The sequence below is a fragment of the Suncus etruscus genome, chromosome 1, assembly GCF_024139225.1.
Source record: "Suncus etruscus isolate mSunEtr1 chromosome 1, mSunEtr1.pri.cur, whole genome shotgun sequence".
Lineage (NCBI taxonomy): Eukaryota > Metazoa > Chordata > Mammalia > Eulipotyphla > Soricidae > Suncus > Suncus etruscus.
In genome coordinates, this window is record NC_064848.1 from 196,846,099 (window position 1) to 196,867,760 (window position 21,662).

Consider the following 21,662-nt stretch of genomic DNA (forward strand, 5'->3'; position numbering starts at 1 on the left):
GCTTGGGGGCTATGTGGAGCTGCAGGAAGGGTGGGTGAGTCCCAGCCTTGGGGGTGCAGAATGCAGCCCCCAGGAGTGGACAGAAGAACAAGGATTTTGAGAACTCAGACCCCACCTGGCTTCCATGCCAGTCCTTTCTGGGTGTTGGCCCCATTATGGTCATGAGGCCAGGCCTGTGTGCAACAGGGCAGTGGAGCAGACTTGGGGCTATGATAGGGACAGACAGACCCAGACATAAGGCAAGACAGACACCCCCTCAGGGGAGAGAGGTCAGCTGGCCTGTGGCCACTCAAGAGGCGCAGAAACTCCACTCTCTCATTCCACTACTGGCTTGGGGTCTCCTCCAGAATCCGGACACCCCCAGGGACAGTCCCAGCAGGAGCAGGGTGGGAGAGAACAAAGTTAACTGGCTGGGTCTGAGGGACACCTGGGAAGCACGGGACAATCTCAGCCACCATTAAGGGGGCCGGAAGGGACAAAAGGGGAGGAAGGGGGATGGTTCCCCAGCCGGGGGCTCAGCTCAGCAGGGCGAGGACGACATCTGGTCATAGTCGGGACACTTGAGCAGGGCGGGGTAGCTGCTGTTCATCTGTAGGGAAGTGTCGCTGGAGATGTCGGAGGGGCTGCGGCCACGCACCCAAGCATCGGGGTGCAGGAACTGGCCTGAGTAGTCTGAGCAGTTGCTGAGCCGAGGACGGTAGAAGCCAGGGTGCGGCCGGTACATGTCCTCTGCCGTGTACCTCTTCATGAACAGGTACACGGACATCACCCCTGCGCTCTGCAGACAGAGGGGTGCAGGGGACAGCTTGCTGGGCTGGGGGTGCCCGGTCACCTCCAAGATTGGGGAGGGCAGGGGGCAAGGGTAGAGAGATGGGTGGCTGGCGTTTTGGATACAAGAGACACAGGGGAGCAGGATGGGCAAGTTGGGGCATCCAGGATGCATATGGCGCTGGTATGGCCTCCCCTGGACCCCAGGCTCTCAGTAGATGCTCACCTCTGTCAGGAGGAAGGAGATGGCAGCGAAGGCAAAGGCCCAGCCATACTTGTAGTTGAAGTAGGTCTCGGCACTGCGGGGCCTGTTCAGCATCTCATCGTTGATGCTGGAGATGTACAACACCAGGCCCACCACCAGAGAGAGGCCTGTAAGGGGGAAAAGGGCTCAGGGCAATGCGGGGTATCATGGGGAGGCTGGTCCGAGGGGCCCGTTGGTCCATGCCAACTGGAGCTCAGTTTGGTCTGATTTTCTGAAGCACTGTATGGAGTGGGAACCCTGACCTATGACCCATTATGACCTATGACCCCCAGGGGCCTCCTAGGGCAGAGGGGAGGAGAAGAATGTGGTGGAAGCCACGGTCTCAGCACTGCTGCCCTCAGGTAGTGGCTGCTACTAAGGCTTAGATCATGATTTTGTGTTTAAGTAGAGGCCTGGTATTACATGAGGTGACTTGAAAGGGAAAGAGACCAGGTCTGGGGCTCTATGAGCTATGAGTTATCAGTGAAACAGGCCCCTGGATGCACCTACAGGATTTCATGTCCTGTAGCCAAGTATGAGGAACCACAGCTGTCTCGAAGTGACTGCAGGACCTAGGTGTTTGGTGAGGGTCATAGAAAGGCAATGGGAGAGGCGGGTCTTGGGTTTGAATCTCTGCACAAGTTGGGAGTCACTATGCAGAGTGCTGAGGACATTAAGGGGCCCGGTGTGTATCTGTTAGATTGATGGGTGGATGGAGGGTAGATGAATGGATAGACAGATGGAAGGCTGGATGGGGAGGTTGTAAAAAGATGTGCATATGTGTGAAAGAAAGGATGGGGAGAAGGAGAAAAAATCTGTGCATTGGCCACTCTGATTGCTTCTACTTCCCAGTGAGTATCGGAAAATTTGGACAAGGAAATTAAGGTGCCCTGGGATTCAGGTGGCAATCAGGATGTCTTAATGATCTTCTTCCTTCTTTCCTTCCTACCTCTCCCTCCCTTCTTTTCCTTTCTTCATTTCTCTTTCCTTTTCTCCTCCCTCCATTCATTTTTCCTCCCTCCCTCCCTCCCTTCCCCTCCTCCTTCCTTTTTATTTTTCTTCTCTCTTCCCATCCTCCTTTCTTCTTTCCCATCTTCCATTCCCTTTTCCTCCCTCTCCATTTCCTTCCTCCTCTCCCTCTCTTTTCTTCATTTCTCTTTTCCTCCCTTCCTTTTCCTTTCTTCCTTCACTCCATACTTTTCCTTTTCCCTCCCTTCCTTCTCCCTCCCTCCCTCCCTCCCTCCCTCTTTCCTTCCTTCCTTCCTTCCTTCCTTCCTTCCTTCCTTCCTTCCTTCCTTCCTTCCTTCCTTCCTTCCTTCCTTCCTTCCTTCCTTCCTTCCTTCCTTTCTTCCTTCCTTCTTTCCTCTCCTCTTCCCATCTATTCGACCATACCTATATCTTCCATCTGAGTAACTGCTCGTCCCTCCCTTATTAATAAGTTTAGGGGTCTAGGGCAACTAAATACCCTGGGAGTTACTCTTTTGGCTTGAGAGGAAAAGTTCTTCCTGAAAACACCTAGACTGCTTTGAAGGGAAAGAACTTCCCTTGTTCCGATTCCCTCTGCACCTGCCATGCTTCATATCTGCCATATCTGCGGTCCCCCCTCTGGCACTCTCAGCCAACAGTTCCCACATTTCTATCTCTGGCCCAGGCCACTTCCCAGACACTTGGCTGTTTGAATGCATCTTCTCTCAGATGTTACATGAATACCCTGGACTCAGATCTCCCCTATAAACTCATAATCTCTGTCCCTTCTTCCAGGAGCTCCTGAGTCAGTGATGTGATATGTCCCCTAGCTGGCATTAGGGCTTGGCTCTCATCCTGACTCTCCCTTAGAAGGTCCAGTCAAGCTGTTTCATGTGTCATGGGCAGTCACCGGCCCCTCACCCTTTTCTCTGCTTCTCCCCCCTGTTCCCCCCCCATGACACCTGACTTTTCTGCACTAATGCACTAGCCTCCTTCCTGTGCCCCCAATCCCTGTTTCAAAAACCCAAGTCTGAAGCTGTAGAATGAGCCTAAGTGGGAGAGTGCAGGCTTTGCATGTGTGAAGTCCTGAGTTTATCTCTGAACACTCCAGCTCTTCTTTGTGGCCCCCCCCAAGCACCTTGGAACTCAGCGCAGAATTGCTAAGAGTGACCCAGCTCTGCTGGGTGTAGCCCCTGGAAAAAAGAAGCAAATCAATTTCTTTCTAATCCTTGGGTTCTTCCTTGGGCCAAAAATCTTCCTGAGGCTTCTAATCATGGTGGGACAGACAGTTTCTCCCTGATCACATGCTCCTTTGAGTGGACAGTGCATCCAGCACCTGGTGACTTTCATGGATGTACAATCCGGTGCCTGTCCAGCAATGCACACTTGAACTGACCAGACCTGAGAGGCCTGAGCATGGGTGCAGCAGGGGAGAGAAAGGGACAAAGGTTCTCCTGGGGATAGCTGTGGGCTGGGAGGCAAAGGAGCTCTGTTCCAAGGACTTTTCTTTATGAAAAGCCTTTTATGTACTTTTTTGTTATGAAAAAAATAAATAGCAATTTCTGCCCTATTCAAGGCGGGAGCATTAGTCGGGAAGCTGTCCACAGCAGAACATTTACCTTGCATGTGTAAGCACACACACACACATACACTCTTATGGCTGCAAGATCAATGGCAACTGGAAAGTCAATGGGGTGAGGACATGGTGTAAGCAAGGCAGCTGTTTCAGCTCTGCCCCATGAAGCCTGCCCCATTCTTCCCCTTCTCCCCCATCTGGAATGTAGTTGCCCTAGGAAGCCAGTGCTGCCAATCACCCATTCAGTGTTCCCATGCCCAGAGTGGACTCGCAGCCAGGAGCAGGTCTGGCAAAGCAACTCTGTAGATGCCACAGTCCAGAGAGCCTGGCAGGAAGCTTCACTTACCCGAGAGGATAAAGAAGATGCCAGAGACGAAGGCCAGGATGGTTCTGTGTGGACGGATGTGTCCGATGTTGCTGAGGATGAAGCCGATGAACATGAAAAAGAGGCTGACCAGAGGGAAGGGTGTAGCCGAGCGGATCATTTCTAGGGAGGGCGAGAGAGAAGAGCCAAGGATGCCATCAGTTAGGAGCACAGGCCTGGCAGGGTCAGCTGCGGTGCTGAGACCTGGGATGTGCCCGGATGTTCTCTCCCCTTGGGGGTCAGAGCTTCCCCATGACAGGGGTTGTTGGGAGTGTTCAGGGCACACTTAACAGTGTTCCTCAAACTTTTTCAACAGGGGGTCAGTTCACTGTCCCTGAGACCATTGGAGGGCCAGACTATAGTAAAACAAAAACTATGAACAAATTTCTATTTATTTATTTATTTATTTATTTATTTATTTATTTATTTATTTATTTATTTATTTTTGGATTTTGGGTCACACCTGGCAGCGCTCAGGAGTTATTCCTGGCTCTATACTCAGAAATCGCTCCTGGCAGGCTCGGGGGACCATATGGGATGCCGGGATTCGAACCACCATCTTTCTGCATGCAAGGCAAATGCCTTACCTCCATGCTATCTCTTCGGCCCCCAAAACTATGAACAAATTTCTATGCACACTGCACATATCTTATTTTGAAATTAAGAAACAAAATGGGAACAAATACAATATGTGGCCCACAGACCGTAATTTGAGGACCACTGGGAATTTTATGGTCTCTACTGTACAATAAAGAATTTTGGTGGTATTTCTGGCTTCTGAGAAGCCCTGAGTCTTAGACTTCAACTCTTAAGGGATACACTGGGACACCCTGAAGTCATGATTTTTAGGAATGGGCAGAAGCTGGTGGGAACAGCTGGGAGTGGGATGCGGGGGGAGGGGGGAGAGCTGAGTCAGTCACATGACTGAGCTCTCACTACAGCCTATTCAGGGACATTGGGGCTCTACAGCCAGGTGGCACTTCTTGGCTTCAGTGTGTGTGTGTGTGTGTGTGTGTGTGTGTGTGTGTGTGTGTGTGTGTGTCTGTCTGTCTGTGCGTCTGTCTGTCTGTCTGTCTGTCTGTGTGTCTGTCCTTCCTGTCAAGGGAATCCCCACCTTGCCTTCACCTTATCACCAAATTGCATTCAAGGAACCTTAGCTACAACCCGGGTCCTGCAGAATTCAGGACATCAGTGTTGGAGGGAAGCAGGGTCACCTCTGGGCCCACCCTAGACCTACTCCCCTCCCAATACTGTCCGGGCCGAGAGCACCTACTGAGCACGTTGACCGTGGACTCGGATGTCAGCTGGGCGCTCATGGGCATCACATCCTCGATGGTGAAGCAGTGACCCCTCTCCTCACCTAGGCATGACAACATGGGGCTGTGGGTTACTGTCAAGGGGTGTCCCAGACCTTGGCGGGACAGCAGCACTAAGACATATCCTGCCCCCACACTTTTCCTAGACACATCCTGGGCACAAAAGGGTAACACCAGGGCAAGGAACGATCTTGAGACTGACGTGGCAGGCACTGACCTAGAACCTCCCCAACACTGTGTATGTGTGACAGAGAAGCCGCCAAAGCCTTGTAAACAGTGGCTCCTTGGAACCCCAAACTGCCTGAGGTTTCCAAGGGTCAGGGCCCATTTTCAGGTAGGTCCCTCTTGCCTTGGAGAGGCCCACCCTTGCAGCTTCTGCTGTTGAGTGCAATTGGGGTTTGGCCAGCACTGCAGCCTCAAAGCTCATGATCGCCCCCCCCCCCAAGTCCTGTGCCCTTGGCTTCATATACTTAAATTCTAGGTCCACTACAAAAGGCTGAGTGACCAGACAGATGCTGGCTCTAGCTTTCCTGCAGGCCACTCTGGGCCACTTTGTGGGCTGAGGTGGAGGGAGTCTGGGGGTTCTGCAGAGATAAAAGGAACCTTGCCTGGGTATTATTTGCTCTTTCACTGCTAGAGAGAGAGAGAGAGAGAGAGAGAGAGAGAGAGAGAGAGAGAGAGAGAGAGAGAGAGATGGAGACAGGGACCTGGAGATCTCCTGTCCAGGAGGCTGGCATCACCCTACTTGGGGTTCCCCATGCTCTCACTTATCAAGTGCAAATAAATTTTGTGCTGCCTGACAGGGCTGATGTACAAAGTGTGAGAAAATCGAGATGGGCAGAGGGGGAATTTGGACACAGCTGGAGGCAACCTGGGTTGGTACCTTGGAGAGTGGCGTCTGTGCGCCCAGGGCAGGTCCAGAGGTGCATCTCTTCCCTGGTACATGTGGGACAGAGAGTTGGGACTTGGGGGTTGCAGGCACCCTTACCTGCCAGAAAGCAGACACGCCACAGCCCCGAGTGCAGCGACATCCTGGCCTCGGTGCTCTGGTTCTGTGGCACAACCACGCCTTCCTCCAGGTACAGCCAGTAGTCGGTGCCCACGGCCACTCCCAGCAGCCCCAGGCCACACACTGCGAACACGCTGCTCAGCAGGGCCAGCGCCTTCCTGCCGCAGGTGCTCATCCCCACGCTCCTGGGGGACCAGGTCCCACTGTAGATGGGGTGCTCTGGGGGTGAGAGGGGAATGGAGTGCTCTGAGCACTGCTAAGGGAGCCAGCCTGCTTGGTTCACAGGCCAATGAAAGTCCTGGCTCAGGGCACTGGTGGCTCTGCCCCTGCCCTCCTGTGCCACGAAGCAAACATTGGCTTTGGCATCCCCAGCACTGCTGAGGTTGTTGGCCTGACTGAACACTGACCTGTCTCATCCACTGGGCTGGTCATCACAGGAAGTGTCCTCCTGAGCACAGTATGGGAGATTTCCCTACACTCCCTCCAAAAGACCGTCAGATAAGGCATCATGACGAACGTGGTATCTTCTCTTCCCATTGGGCATTGATTTCTCAACAGGACCTTGGCAGGCCTCCTCGTCTTTTTTGGAAGATTCACTGGCTGGATCATCACATTCATTCCTTCTTTCCTCCATCCATCTATTCCTCTATCATTCATCCATTCATTCAGGCATTCATCCATTCATTAGTTCATTCATTCAGCAACCCACTGATATAAGGTGAGGAAACAGCAACATGCACTTGATGTTGGCGCCTTGAAGCCTTCCCATCTGGAGGGACACGGGTGCCCAGATTGAGGGGGATATGGTTGAAGTCTTCCTGAGGGCATGGGGCTGGCAGACAGGCACAGACGTGGTCTCACAAGATGCCCTGCTCAATGCTGAGGAGGTCTCTGAGCACGCCATGAAGTGGCATCACCAGGGAGGAGGAACAAGGGCATTGAAGGCTTCTTGCGGGGAGTGTTTCCTTGGGGATGAGACTCCTCATGCCCCACCTGACTTCCAGGGCAGAGCATGAGAACAAAAAAGGGCACAGGCAACCAATTGAGTGGCATTCAGGTTCACACCAGGAAGCCATAAGTCCCCTGATGGGGACCCACCAAAGTTGAGTGCTGATTTGAAGCTAGGGAGGGAGGAAGGGAGGATGGGGACACCAGAAACCCTCAGGGTTTCTGAACTGCAGAAGATACAGAGGTGCCCAAATTTAATTGGCCCACTACTCCCTTGCAGAAAACATCATCCAGTGCCCCCCTGAAAAACCAACAGGAACCCCCTCCACTTACACCTGATGTAACTACTGCTCCTTTTGTCACTCTAGCATCCTTGTTGTGGGTTTATACTAGGAAGCCTTGTTCTGGAACTATTTGCACCCCCATGCTTGGACCATTCTGGGGTCATGGAGTTGCTTCACACAGCCTGGCCACCACCACTCAGGGCATCGCCATTGTGCTATACAGACTGTCTTGTCATCTACACAGACTGTCAGTCTTTCCAGCTGCCAAACCAGGATCCACCTGTGAACAGGAGGAAGGTGAACCTGTCACCTGCTGGCCAGTGGGGCCTGTGCAAAGGCAAGGAGAACCCAGAGAGGTATGACCAGGTGGGGCAGGAAGGGATGAACAGAACATGCCTATGCCAGAGCCACAGCTAATGCCCAGTGCCAGGCTGCTAGCATTCTTCAGTGGTCTTTTGCAATAAATGAAGGCAGACACTGAAGCATTCTGGGGCCTACCTGAGCAATGCAGGTGAAGCCCAGGACAGCCGACAGGGCTATTAGCTGCACCAAGCCCGCTTCCTTCCTTCTTTTGGGCAGGATGATAATGGGAGGGGGAGGGGAGGAAGCGAGTGCTGTTGTTCAAAAGAACAAGGGACCTCCAGCCTGGACTGCACAATCAGGTCCACTGTATCTACAGCCTAGGTGAGAGCTGGTTTCAGATTGGGGTAGTCCCGCACTGGCTTGTTGGAGGCAGACACCAGCCCCCCTGCAGTCTGCCCTGATGCAAGCCCAGGGGACACATCCCAGTCCATTTTGGAGGATTAGCGAGCACTTCCTGTCCTCCCCCGTTCCCCTACAATTGCTCGGGGATTAACAAAGGCGGTTGGAAGATTTGCAAAGATTTATGAGTCTATAGCCTGCGCCCTGCTAGGCATCAGTCTGCAGCACCCAGGGCTGAGCAAAGCTTGAACCCCCTGGCCAGAGCCCCGGGCCAGTTTTGACTCTAAGCTTGACAGACTAAAAAGAGTCTTGGAGATTTGAAACGATGCATGTTGGAAAGGAGATTTGATCTGAATTGATGAAAGCAAATGATGAAGAGGAGGATCAAGTTGATCTGACTGAATGGCAGGCTTGGGGCCCTGAATATGCTCAGGAAAACCAGGATGCCTGTTCCAGAACCTGTGTTGGCTTTAGCACAATTCACCAGAGGGGCAATCCACTCAGTACGTTGAGTGTCTGTGTATGGTTTAGGCTCCTGGTTACCCAGAAGGGAATGACATTCCCGAGTACTTGAGAGCAATGTAGGGTTTTATCAGGACTTTATAGACTCCCTAAGGTTGCATTTGTCCCGAATTAGGAAAATTGAGGTTTAGAGGGGATCAGCAGCCTGCAGGCTGGCACTGACAAAACTCAGCAGACAGATAAACCCCCTGACACTTGGATGAAGAAGCTTCCCAGGACTAAAGTTCTAATTATTTGTGTTTTAGACTTTTTCAACTTCCACACAAGTGTCTAAGTCATGTGTGTGTCATTTTCAGATTCAGAGATGAAAGCCAGATGGAAGCTTAGAGGGGTGCTTTCTCCAACCACTGCCCCCCAAGAACAGAGATGTGGGGCCCCAACTAACTCCAGGGTAGAGATGTCAAAACATGGGGTGTCCTAAAGGATGGAATTGGGAGGCCCCAGAGGGTATGAGCTTTGAGCTTTTTAAGATGATTCCCCGGGTGCCATTACCTCTAAGTATTAGCTTGTTAATTATCAGGAATTAACAGTTGCTAATTATCATCTGAGACTAGCAATTAGAGAGAAATGTCTTGCAGAGATTAAATCATTAATGGCACATTTCCCTGTCCAGGGGCACTAATGGAAGGCCTTGGTGCAGGAGGTAGGAGGTGAGTGAGGACCCGCAGAGGGAGCACTGTCCAAAGACTGTGTCAGGGCCCATGGAGAGAAACAGGAAAAGGGTAGCCCAGATCCTGGCCTTGAGCTCACTTTGCTCCGGATTCCCTTCCAAGAACTCCCAGCAGCACTTTGATGAAGGGTTTGGGAAGCAGGGTTTGAGCCAGTTATAGCAGCTGTTTTGGGAGTTGGTCCGGTGACTCAGGTCAGGCATGGCCAGCACCAGCTGGCTGAACTAGTGAGAAGCACAGCCCCAAGGGCCCCTGGCCCAGCCTGACCCCCCACTGCCTGCCCAGGTGGCTGGGAACAATGACAGGTCCTCAAACACTCTTCTCTCCTCAAAGCTGGGGTTCATGCTTCTCCACCTCCAGGGAGGGGGTCTGTCTGGCCGCTTTGCAGCAGCCCCCAGGAAGCAGGAAGTGGTGCTGTGACTTCTGAGGCTGAGTTAGAGAGGAAAATAGTTCCTAGGGCAGGAACCATTGCACAACGGGGAGGGTGCTTGCCTTGAACACAGCAGACTTGGGTTCGATTCTCAGCATCCCATACAGTCCCCTGAACACCCCCAGGAATAATTTCTGAGGGTAGAACCCAGACATAACCCCTGAGCACCATTAGGTGTGACCCAAAAACCAAACCTAACCAAGCCAAAAAAAAAAAACAAAACCCCAAAAAAAACAACCAACAAAGAAGACCTTCAGAAAATAGTTACCAGGGCTAGAGAAATAGGACAATAGATATGGTCACTACTTTACTTATGGCCAACCCAGGTTCCATCTTCTACATCCCAAATGGTCTCCTGATCCTGCTAGGAATGATCCCCAAGTTCAGAGTATAAGCCCCAAACATGGTAAGATGTCGCTCAAAACCAGCCAACCAATTAACCAACCAACCAACCAACCAACCAACCAACCAACCAACCAACCAACCAAAAAAAGACTCCTGAGAAACACTGAGCAATTGAAACTCAGTTTGGGGAGGTGAGTTTTGGCTCTCCAAGTAGCCTTGGGGACACTAGGTAGAGGTGGGTGACACATCTAGTTTGATGATACCCACCCATATTAAAAGGGCTCTTTCTGTGGTCTAATAGTGGCCGAATAATTCGTGGTCTACAATTCTGTGACCTAATATTTCTGTGGCCCAATAATTCTACAAGTAATAATCACGTGGTCCACTAAGTCCATAGATAATAATCCTGCAGCATAATAACTGTGGTCCAAAAAAATTCCCTGGCTAATAATCCTGGGGCCTAATAATTTGTGGGCTAATAATTCTATGGCCCAATAATTTCATGGCTTAATAATTCTGTGGCCTAATAATTTTGTAGCCTAATAATTTTAAGACTTAATAATTTTGTGGCCTCGTAATTCTGTGGCTAGGAGTACACTCCAGCCGCTCCACACTCCTACCCTAGATGATGTGTGCAGGGGATTCTCCCACGATGGTGTGAGCGTAGGGCACAGCCAGTCTCTGGCCACAGTGCTGCTCAAAAACTCTAGATGCAATCATGTGACAGGATACAGGAAAAGCTGAGTATTGTGCTGGAGATGGGTAACTAGACAGGGCAAGTGCTTGGGGAATGGGCTTTCCCAGGCAGTGCTTGGAGGTCTGGCGACTGTCCTGGTGATTCCCAGTTCAATGTAAGGGTTCAGGGATGCAGTCCTGCTCGGGTCCTGCAGTGATGGGACTCCTTGGGCCACTCAGGGGTACTCATGGAGCCCCAAAATTTCAGTAGTACAGGAGTCAAAGTGCCTATATGCAAGGCAAGTGTCTGTACCCTCATTCTAGCACTCTAGTCCTCCACCATTAATCCTTAAGTGATCAGTACAAAAACCAATCAGGAAGTAGTTTTTTTTTCTTTTTTTTAAATTTTTTTGGCCACACCCGGCGGTGCTCAGGGGTCTCTCCTGGCTGTCTGCTCAGAAATAGCTCCTGGCAGGCACAGGGGACCATATGGGACACCGGGATTCGAACCAACCACCTTTGGTCCTGGATCAGCTGCTTGCAAAGCAAACACCGCTGTGCTATCTCCCCGGGCCCAGGAAGTAGTTTTTAGTATGACACTCTTGGATTAAAAAATAATCAATACCTTCTACCTAAGTATTTTACACATTGCTCATATGTGTGTGAGAGATACTTGCATGTCTATGAATAATCCATCATGAATATATAAACACGTGTGTATGTACGTCCAGTGAATAATTCTGTACAGGGACAGGGGGTTTCCAAAATAGCAGACAGTATATTTCAAAAATCAGACTTGAACCTTTAGATAAGTCTAATCTTACCTATACAGACTGCTGAGGTGTGTGACTATTTTGTTTGTTTTGGGACCATTCCTCATAGTGCTTAGGGATCATTCTTGACCCAAACCTGGGTCCACCCATGTAATGCAAGCACCCTGCCCTTTCTACTACCACCGGCTCCCCAAATCTGTGTTTAAAGGTGCAGAATATGGGTTTGTGGCTACATCCCTTGTTGCCACCACATCTTTAAGAGGAGATACAGAGCCCAATGTTTCTGTGGGAACCACCCCTGGAGGCAGGGAAAGGCCCATTGAGAGCCTTTCCTGGGTGGGGCTTTGGGCGAACCCCAGCTCCTGACCAGCCCCAAAAGAAACATAGTAGATGAGCGCTATTCATGGCAAAGGGGGACCAGTGAGATGTGGACACACAACAGACTCTGAGTCAAGGTGTCCTCTACATGCCACACATTGACCTGAATCTCTTCTCCACACTTCCCTGCTTTGGGGTGCTGGGCTGGGGGCAAAGACTCCCCTCCTCTCTCCCACTTCTTTCCCTGATGTAACTCAAAGAATCACAACCTTCCTTGGTCCCAGCACAAGGCATCAGGCTGCTGTTCTGGGATGGCCTAGGGACTTGTGGAGACTGCAGGTTCACACTTGGGTGTGGAAGCACCTCTGTCCGGGTGACTGTCCTGGCTGGCTCAGAAAACTTGCAGCAACAGAGATAGAAGGGGCAGCCCAATGGATGACCCCCAAGATACTGTTTGGGTATATTGATTATTTTGTCATCAAAGTTAGTTAAGAAATGAGGGGTAGGGAGGCTAGGGTGACAGCTCAGTGGGTAGGGGGATTACATTGCATGTGGTTAACCTGGGTTTGATCCCTGGTATCCTAAATGGTACCCTGAGCCTGCCAGGAGTGATCCCTGGTACAGATCCAGGAGTGATCCCTGAGCACTGCCAGGTGTGGGCCAAAAACAAACCAACGGAAAAGTAGGTCCAGAGAGACAGCACAAGTGTGAGGACATTTGCCTTGCATGTGGCTGACCCCAGTTCATTCCCTGGCACTGCATGGAGACTTGAGCACTGCCGTGGGTAGCCTCCCATCCTGGCACTGAAGGTTGAGCAGCACCCAATGGGGTCTGGTACTAGACACCAGCTCTGTGGCCAAATATCACCAGCACCGTTGCCCCCCATTATCATAAGCCAGAAGGACCCCAACCCTCCTTGGAGTCCTGGAAAGCAGGAGATAGTCACCCCATAGAGGCACCTCCCTGCCCCTCTAAATTGCTTCCACATCACTCACTGCTACCCTGTGCCAGTCTCTTTGTTTGCTCCACCCTCCCTGCTCCACCCCTGTGCCCCACCCCTACCCTCCCTACTCCACCCCTCCTGATGGCTTCTGCTCTACAAGGCTATAAGTACAAGAGCTGCTGGCTGGGTACCTTGTGAGGCCACTCAGCTTTGGGGCTCCCTCACCACCACCATGCACCATTTTGTTGTCTTTATCTTGACAATATGTCTTCTGTGACAGCCGGGGTGCAACTAATGACCTGGGAAATAGAGAGAGAAGCATTTTTCTCTCCCCATGAGACAGTGATTTTCGTGTCTTGTGCCTGTATAGCAGACGCATCTGTTCAGACACACCTGTGCATGGGAGACTCAGGGAGCGGGAGAACATGAGTGACAGGACTGGAGAGGTGGCACAGTGGGTGAGTACCAGCCTTGAACACATGATTGACTCCGGTTCAATCCCCAGCACCCCATATGGTTCTCCAAACACTGATAAGAATGATCCCTCAGCACCACCAGGTATAGCCCCCACACCGAAACCGAATTAAAAAAAATACAAAAAACACTTAGCAGAATAGGGTGGTGGTAATAAGGAGAGAGGAGGTGGACGAGGAGGAAGTGGAGGAGGTAGAAAATGAAAAGGAAGAGGAGGAGGAGGAAAGGAAGGAGAGGGAGAGGAGGAGGTAGAGAAAGAGGAATAGGAAGAAGAAGAGAAGAGGAGGAGAAAGTGAAAGAGGAAGAGGAGGGAAGCAGAAGGAAGAAGGAAAGAGGAGGAAGAAGGGAAGGAGGAGAAAGAGAAGAAGGAGCCACATCGAAGTTCCTGGGCCTGCTGTGTTGTTCTGGGAACCCCTTGTTGACTCACAAGCAAAGCCTGAGGACAGTAGTTGGCCGCGCTCAGCTCATAGGGGACAGACATTGGCTAAGCTTGATAGGGTGGGACTCGCTCTGCAGACAGACATGTCTAGTGAACCATCCTGCCTCTTTCCTCCAATGCTCCCTGGTGCCTCCATTTCTGCTGCCTTGCGACCCACCAGCCCCCAAACACAGACACCCCTCCTGCAGGCAGCTGCGGGGTCTCATCAGATATCAGGAAGCTAATCTCTCTCCAGGGGAGCTGGCTGCCTCTGCACCCACAGAACCAAGGCTCCATTCAAAGTCTCCTTAGCAGGGAGGGGAATGAATGGGACATAGGGGGGAGGCCACTGTGGGACATCTGGAGCCCTGAGGGGGCTATGCTCATGTCCCCTCCACTCATCCTGCAGCCCCCCACGCACACACATGGCTTGGCCATCCTCCTCCCCTCTGCCTCCGGGCTCCAAGTACAGTCAAGCCTGCAACAAGCGTAAACAGCCTCCAGCCTGGACTTAATCTGTGTAGACAGGACGAATGCTCAGGCCTGATCTAATCTGGGTGACACTGGCCATTTATCAGCTCCAGGCTGCCATGGTGTGGGCCGAGCACAATCTCCTGGCATCCTGGTGAGTCTGCGGAGGTGGCGGATCGTCTCCCCCTCCCCACCCCACCCTCTGACTGGCAACCACTGGGCTGGGCTGGGACAGGGAACTAGATTTTGTGCTGAGAAGTGGACACACACAACCCCCTTAGTCTTCCCTTGCAGCCCCCTTTGTGGGGTAACCATCCTGGGAAACTGCTTAGGATGCCTGTGGGCCACCTGGGCCACAGCCATGGTCCCCCACTGTGGGGAAGGAGGTGGAATAAGTGACAAAGTGGAGCTCTGGCAAACATACCCCACTCACCTGCTTGTGGCCCTGGAGCCTACCCTACCCCAGGACTGCTGGGATCCCTCAACCAAGTCAGTTTTCACTTTGCACCCCACCTTGCACCCAGAAAAGCGCTTCTGGCTCAGCAATTCCTGAGTGTCAGGGGAAAACTTCACCCTTATTTCTCTCAACGTGATTAGCCTCTGGCAGGGAAGAGAAGGCAGAAGAGCTCAAGGCCTTTGTGCTCCCTGGAGTCTGTGAGCTGGTAAGAATAAAGAAGGGGAGGGAGAAGGGAGAGGGAAGGAGGGAGGAGGAAGGAGAGGAGGGAGAGGACAGAAAGGAGGAGGGAGAAAAAGAGGGGGGAGAAGAGTGAGGAATAAAAGGAGGGAGGAAGGAGAGAAGGGAAAGAGGGGAGGAAGGAAGAAGAGAGGAGGAAGGAGAAAGAAGAGGGAGGAGGAAGAAAAAAGAGAGAAAGAGGGGCCGGAGTAATAGCACAGTGGTAGGGAATTTGCTTTGCATGCAGCTGACCCAGGACAGACATGGGTTCAATCCCTGGCGTCCCATATGGTCCTCCAAGCCAGGAGCGATTTCTGAGTGCATAGCCAAGAGTAGCCCCTGAGCATCACTGCGTGTGGCCCCCCCCAAAAAAAAGAGAGAGAAAGAGAGAATAAAAGGAAAAGAGGAAAGGAGGAAGAATAGAAGAAAGGGGAAAAGGAGGAGGAAGAAAGGGGAGTTAAAAATGAAGATGAGAAGAAGATAAAGGAGGAAGGAAAGGAGGAGGAAAGAAAAGAAAAGGGGGTGGTAAAGAAAGGAAAAATCAAGTAGAAAGAAGAGGGAGAAAGAAGAGATAAAGGAGGAAGAGAAAGGAGAGGAGAAGGAAGGGGAGATGAAGGAGGAAGGAGAGGAGGAGAAGGAGAAGAGATGGATGAGGAAGGGGAGAAGGAGGGCCGGGAGGCAGGCAGTCTGGAGTCAGCTTTCCATGCTAGGCTAATAGGTGAGGTCTGTTTGCCCTGCCCCCCCCCCATGTTCTTTGTTTCCAAAGGAACATTTCTTCCTTTTTCTGCTGATTCTTTCTCCTGAGAGAAAGGAAGGAGGGAGGGCAGGGTGTGGGCTTAGACTTGGCAGCAGGTCTGGGGGTGTTTGGGGCCCAGTGGGGAACAACCCCCTCACAAGACAATGACTGTGGCCTGGCCAGGTGACAGCAGGTCCATCTATAAATACCTCTGGCCAGCTCTGCATTCCTGCCCGGCATTTGTCACTGCCAGAGTTTTAGAGTATGTAGGACAAGCAGCCCCTCCTTTGGGCTCCCCAATACAAGCCCCAACTTGACCCCTTCGAGCTGGCTGCTCTGGGCCTGGGGCAGGCGGTTGTGAGTCCAGGAACCATACTGAGGGCTCCAGAACATTTCTGCAGAGAGGGGGCACCAGCCCCTTTGGGGGCAAGTGTGGGGAGGGGGACAGGTGAGCACTGAGCTGGAACGGAAGGACACAGCTGCATGGTCATTTCTTAGCAAGCCACTCTCTGTCTTCCCCTTGGAACCCCAAGGATGCAGGAAGTAAACCCCAGACTCTGGGTTCTGAGCAGAGTGAAAGTCCCCACCCAGAGCCAGGAGATTGTTAGGGCTTTTACAAAGATTTGGGTGTCTGCTTCCTAGAGATATGGGAGGGGTCTTGTGGCCAAGAAGGGGGTTCAGCATTGCTTCCCAGGCTCAGGGAGATGGTCACCTTGTCTTGTTCTTGTCCCTTCCTAGCCTCGGAGTCAGGACTAGCACTGGTGAAGCGACCATGACCCAACACAGCTCCACGACTGCTATTCGCTTGGTTCACAAGCCCCAGCTGGTCACTTAGCTAAGGCTGTTTGTGCTGTGGGACCCGGAGCTGCTGGTGTGGTGAGGTGCTGGGCCAGGGGACCTCTGTTCTGGGAGACCCCCGTTGGGAGACTCCCACTGGAGACACCCTCAGAACCACATTAGGAATCCATGATCCATGCATGCTGAGGACAGGTGAGAAGATAAAGAAACTGTGGTACATCTACACAATGGAATACGATGCAGCTGTTAGGAAAGCTGAAGTCATGGCAAACACCCTACTATTGTGCTATCTTTCTAACTCCAACTTATTAATTTTGTATCTCACAGGGATTTAAGTAAAAAACAAATACATGGTAAAAAATACTGTTATGGTGGCCCCTGGACACAGAAGTTGGGGGGGGGTTCAGAACGTCTGCAGGTCACTGACTTGAGTCAACATTCTTCATGCCCTTTATGGTGTTCCCCTTTCATGGTGGGGGACAAGATGAGCATCTAATAGGGGGCCCCAGAGCAGTAAATAGTCAGGGAAATCAGGCAGCACAGGGTGGGGCATGGTGGTGGGAAAGAAATACTCCAGCTGGAATAACAGTCTCCCATCCAGCAGAAACTTCCAGAATGGCTAGAGAGAAAAGTGCCTGCCCTCCAAGTCAGGTCAGGGTGATAGAAAAAAAGGAGAAAATACCCCAGAATTTTCCAGATTCCAGCAGACAGCCAGTCTGGGGAGGACCCCACATGGTGCTCTTCTGTGGGAGCCTCAGCCCTGCTGTTCCTTCGGGTCACTTGCAGAGACCCAAAGAAATGCCAGCACTAGAGTGCTCTGAGTCCAAGAACTGTGTAGGTGGTAGGACTGGACACTTGTAATTTATGTCTAAATCCTAGGACAGTTCAGTAGGCAGCAAAGTTGACCCAAGGCTTACTCACTAGTCAATGGGGAGCCTCACAAGCTTGGGGCCCCCACACCCACAATCTGGCTTCTGTCCAGTCTCACCTGAGCTGTCCAATATTGCAATCAATGACCAACCACCAGTGGATTCGTGTCATGTGACCAGTCCCAAGGGAAGCATTATTGGTGCGAACCACATACAGGGAGAGATTGTAAGAAGTATTTGGTGGATGGCATTTAGAACTTGGGTTTTGTGTGGACATGTTGGGCTAAAGAAAATACATGGATTTGGGGCCTTAGAGATGATTCAGCAGGTAGGGCACTGGCCTTGCACACAGCTGACCTGGGTTCGATCCCCGGCATCCCATATATGACCCCTTGAACCCACCAGGAGTGATCCCTGAGTGCAAATTCAGGAGTAAGCCCTGAGCCTATAGCTATGTGTGGCCTTAAAGCAAACAAAGAGTATGAATTTCACCTAGATTTTCATGCCTTTTTACCATAGACTTTTAAACTATTTAAAGTATATCGTGAGGCCTATATGGCATTTCCAGCAGACTGTGCAGGTTTAGAGACGAGGCCATTTGGAAGTGAGTTTTCTACAATTTTTCTATTTTCCAATTTTGTTCCATCTGCTTTTTTTGGGGGGGGGGGAGAAAGGAGAGTGTATAACCATTTTCCTTTAGAGCTTTACTTTAGGGTCTTATTTATAGGACATTCTTGAAATGACACAAATAATAAAACAGATACTCTATGAGTAGTGTGGGTCTGGAGACAGGTTTGGGGTACAGAGAGAGTGAGGCTCAGCAGGCATGTTCTGTCTCCCTCATCATGGAGGCCAGACCAGGTGTTTATGTGGCATTAAAATCTCACTCTGGGGACCAAAATGATGGTGCAACGGTAGGGTGTTTGCCTTGCATGCTGCTGACCTGGAACAGACCTCAGTTTGATCCCCCATGTCCTGTATAGTCCCCCAAGTCAGGAGCAATTTCTGAGCGCATAGCCAGGAGTAATAACCCCTGATCATCATTGGGTGTGCCCCCCCAAAAAACAACAACAACAACAAAAAATCTCTGTCAGGTGTTTTCACTAGGGGCTGGTGGGGGCTTTCTTTTTCTTTCTTTCTTTTTCTTTTGTATAAATCTCAAACTAAAAACAGTTAGAAAAGCCAGCATTTTGGAACTATAACTTTTATGCTCGGCAGATGGAACAAGAAGAGACACAATACACCCTTTTTGGGAAAGCAATTTGGTACCAAGCATGGGGCCTTGAGCATTTTTGTTTCCTTCAGTCCCAACCATTCTTCTAGGAATTGTTGCCAAGGAAATAGAAAGGAGCATAGAATTCCATAAAGAGGCTTCCACCCTGGAAGTCTGCAATTCAAAGTGCCTAAAACCGACAGGAGGCCTTTGAGAACGGGCAGGGTTACGGAAACTCTGGTTTTTCCTTTCAATGGACTATTAAGTTATCAGTGATGGGTAATGCTGATAAGACCAGGTGATGTGGAAAAATAATGGGGGGGGTGCAAAATAATTATAACTTGCTCATTTATTTTTTTTAAATCTTCTAAAGGTGAGATGCTGTAAAAATAATTATTAATGGATGCTTTGAGAATAGGTCTATGAAGAATTTGGTTCTTATATCTCAATGTACTGTTTCGTAGTCCCCCCCCCTTTTTAAATAACAGCACGTGTTCCTTCTTTTCCTTACTGTAAGTTGGGGAGAGGAGAGACCAAGCCCCAGGAGAACAGCACGGGTGGGGGACTCGCCCCCTGCTGGCCGACAATGGTGCTGCAGCCCAGAGCCCAGAGAAAAAAGAAAAAAATTCATAAAACAATTATGAGCAGATTTTGGGGTCATCTCTGCCCCTAATCCACACCCCCAGCCTTCCAGAGAGTCATTTCCTGTTAGGAAGGCAGAGAAAATAGAGAAAAGAAAAAAAGAAGAGAGAAAAGAAAAGAAAAGAATGGGGCCGGAGAGATAGCACGGAGGGCGTTTGCCTTGCATGTGGCCTACCTAGGAGGGACCCAGTTTGAGTCCTAGCCTGCCAGGGGTGATTTCTGTGTGCAGAGCCAGGAGTAACCTCTGAGCACTGTCAGGTGTGGCCCAAAAACCAATCAATCAATACAGTTTTAAGATTTAAAAAAGAAAAGAGAAAAGAGACTGAAATTTCCTAGTTTGGTCTCAAAGGGAAGAGTCTCCCCCCAACCCTCACACCTGAGTTATCTGCCCTGAGCTCACAACTGTTGCATGCTGGTATAATAAATGGAGTATAGGGTCCCAGGGGCCACCCCTGTCCTTTCTCGGGGGGCACAGCTCCATGAAGATCCCAGATTGTGCTACTTTGGACACCTTGGGGCCCCGACTCCCCGGCCCTCTTCCATCTTAGTGCTTCTGTCTTTCTGGTGAGTCAACTACATATTTTAAGACTTTAAGTGTTTGGAGTTGAATGCAGTTCTAACAAGCGGAACTAATTCTGAGTCCCAAACTGCAAGTCTCTGATTCAGTCTCCTCTGCAGCCCCCAGTTCTTCAGAGACGGAAGGGGGCCTCTCTGCTTCGCTGAGTTTCCTCATGTGCTAAAACAAGCACAACACAGCTCTGCCATGTGGCTCACATATATAAAAATCTGACACCCCCTTATGGCGTGCATAAAAGGTAATCCATATATCAGGAAGGGGAAGACATATTTGAAGCCAGAGGTTGTGTGGCAGAGGGGGGCTGGACACAATTCCTTGCCCTCTCCTTGCTTCTGCCTGGGGTCTGCACTGCTGTTGTTTCTGCCCACCTGGCTCCACTGTGGCCCTGCTCAGCGTACCAAGTCACAGACCAAGGTCCTGGCGCTGCTCCCCCTGGAGCTCCATGGGCCACTCCTTGTGACCGTGTCAGAGGAGAGTCCAGAGGACAGGGATGGGGATCAAGATCCAAGGGGGGGGGAGAGACCGGAGAGATAGCACAGCGGTAAGGCATTTGCCTTGCATGCTGAAGGACGGTGGCTTGAATCCCGGCATCCCATATGGTCCCCCGAGCCAGCCAGGAGCGATTTCTGAGCATAGAGCCAGGAATAACCCCTGAGTGCTGCCGGGTGTGACCCAAAAACCAAAACCAAAACCAAACCAAAACAAAACAAAAGATCCAAGGGGCTGTGAGTGAGGGGGCACTGTGTGTGTGTGTGGGGAGGGGAGCATGCTGGGAAGAGTCTGGAAGCATCTGGAAACGTCTTCACCTGCAGCACTGACCTTTCAGCCACTGATACTCGCTCTCCCATCTCTAGTCAGTTTATGATGCCTTGCACTCACTCAGTTTCTGGCCATCCCAGAGGTCAGTGTCCTGAGAATACTTCCAGGGCCTCTCACCTAGTCCTTTAGTCCATCTTCCTGTAGTTTCTAGTCCAGAACAGCAATCAATGTTTGGACAAGATGACCAGGGAAAGAATGGAGGAGCCATCAGAATGGGTTTGGGGTGAGGAATCACACACATGTAACCTCAATCACACACAACACACATGTGAACACACATGCGCACAACACATACATATATGTACATGCACTCACAGATACTTATACATGCATGCGCACACACATGCTGCATACTCATCCACACACATATTCATGCTCACGCACACAGAATATTTATTGTTGCCTTGACCTTGACCCTTGCCCCAGATCACCTTGCTCAACCCTGTCTCTGGTCATGACCTCATGGCACTCCCAGACCACAGGAAGGAGGGTGCTAAGGACGGTGACTCCTTCCTGAGTGAGGAAAACCCAGACTAGGCAGAGGTAGGAAAAAGTGGAACCTGACACAGATCTGCTTGGGGATAAGCATAAGCAGAATGGCCCAAAGGGTCCCAGACACAATGCTGCTGGGGATCCCCAGAGCTGCTTCTGCTGCTTCCTAAGAGCTCTGCACTTTTATTGTGTATCCCCACCATGTCCCTCCAGGGATCCTCCGCCTTTGGAAGCAGCACGTGCATCAGGAGAGACCCTGAGGTATAGGGGAGTCAGAGGATGAGGAGGGGACACTGACCCAGATGGACTCTGTCCCCACATATGCAGAGCTGCTGGATGAGCAGCCTGGGCTATGGGTTTGGTGGGAATTGACCTTGACGCATCCCCATCCCCTGCCAGGGGCCAGCCACTGCTTGCTGGCACTGGGCAACAGGATTCTTAATGCCCATGGGCTGGGCCACTCATTAGTCTGACTCAGAATCCAGCTCCTCTTGGCTCACAGCACCTACTCACCAGCGTCTCAGAGCAGGTTCTCAGCAGGGTGAAGTGAGTAGTGGGGAAAGGGTCAAAGGAGGGGTGCAGGGTAGTTCCCACACCCCTGCCTGCCCTGGATTCAAATTCAAATGAGT

The 21,662-nt window shown here is 51.1% G+C and overlaps 1 protein-coding gene across 1 annotated transcript in view; it reads right to left on the minus strand.

The window, feature by feature from the left end:
• Positions 1-325: 325 nt before the first annotated feature.
• The window catches only part of CACNG5 (calcium voltage-gated channel auxiliary subunit gamma 5), a 29,459-nt gene continuing 8,122 nt past the window's right edge, over positions 326-21,662 (minus strand). The window contains exons 2-6 of the mRNA XM_049780934.1: positions 6,223-6,462; positions 5,192-5,278; positions 3,901-4,041; positions 995-1,140; positions 326-778 (exon numbers count right to left, since the gene is read on the minus strand). Coding sequence (XP_049636891.1) covers positions 521-778; positions 995-1,140; positions 3,901-4,041; positions 5,192-5,278; positions 6,223-6,418 — 828 coding nt within the window. The 5' untranslated portion in view covers positions 6,419-6,462 and the 3' untranslated portion in view covers positions 326-520. The remainder of the gene's footprint in view (positions 779-994; positions 1,141-3,900; positions 4,042-5,191; positions 5,279-6,222; positions 6,463-21,662) is intronic.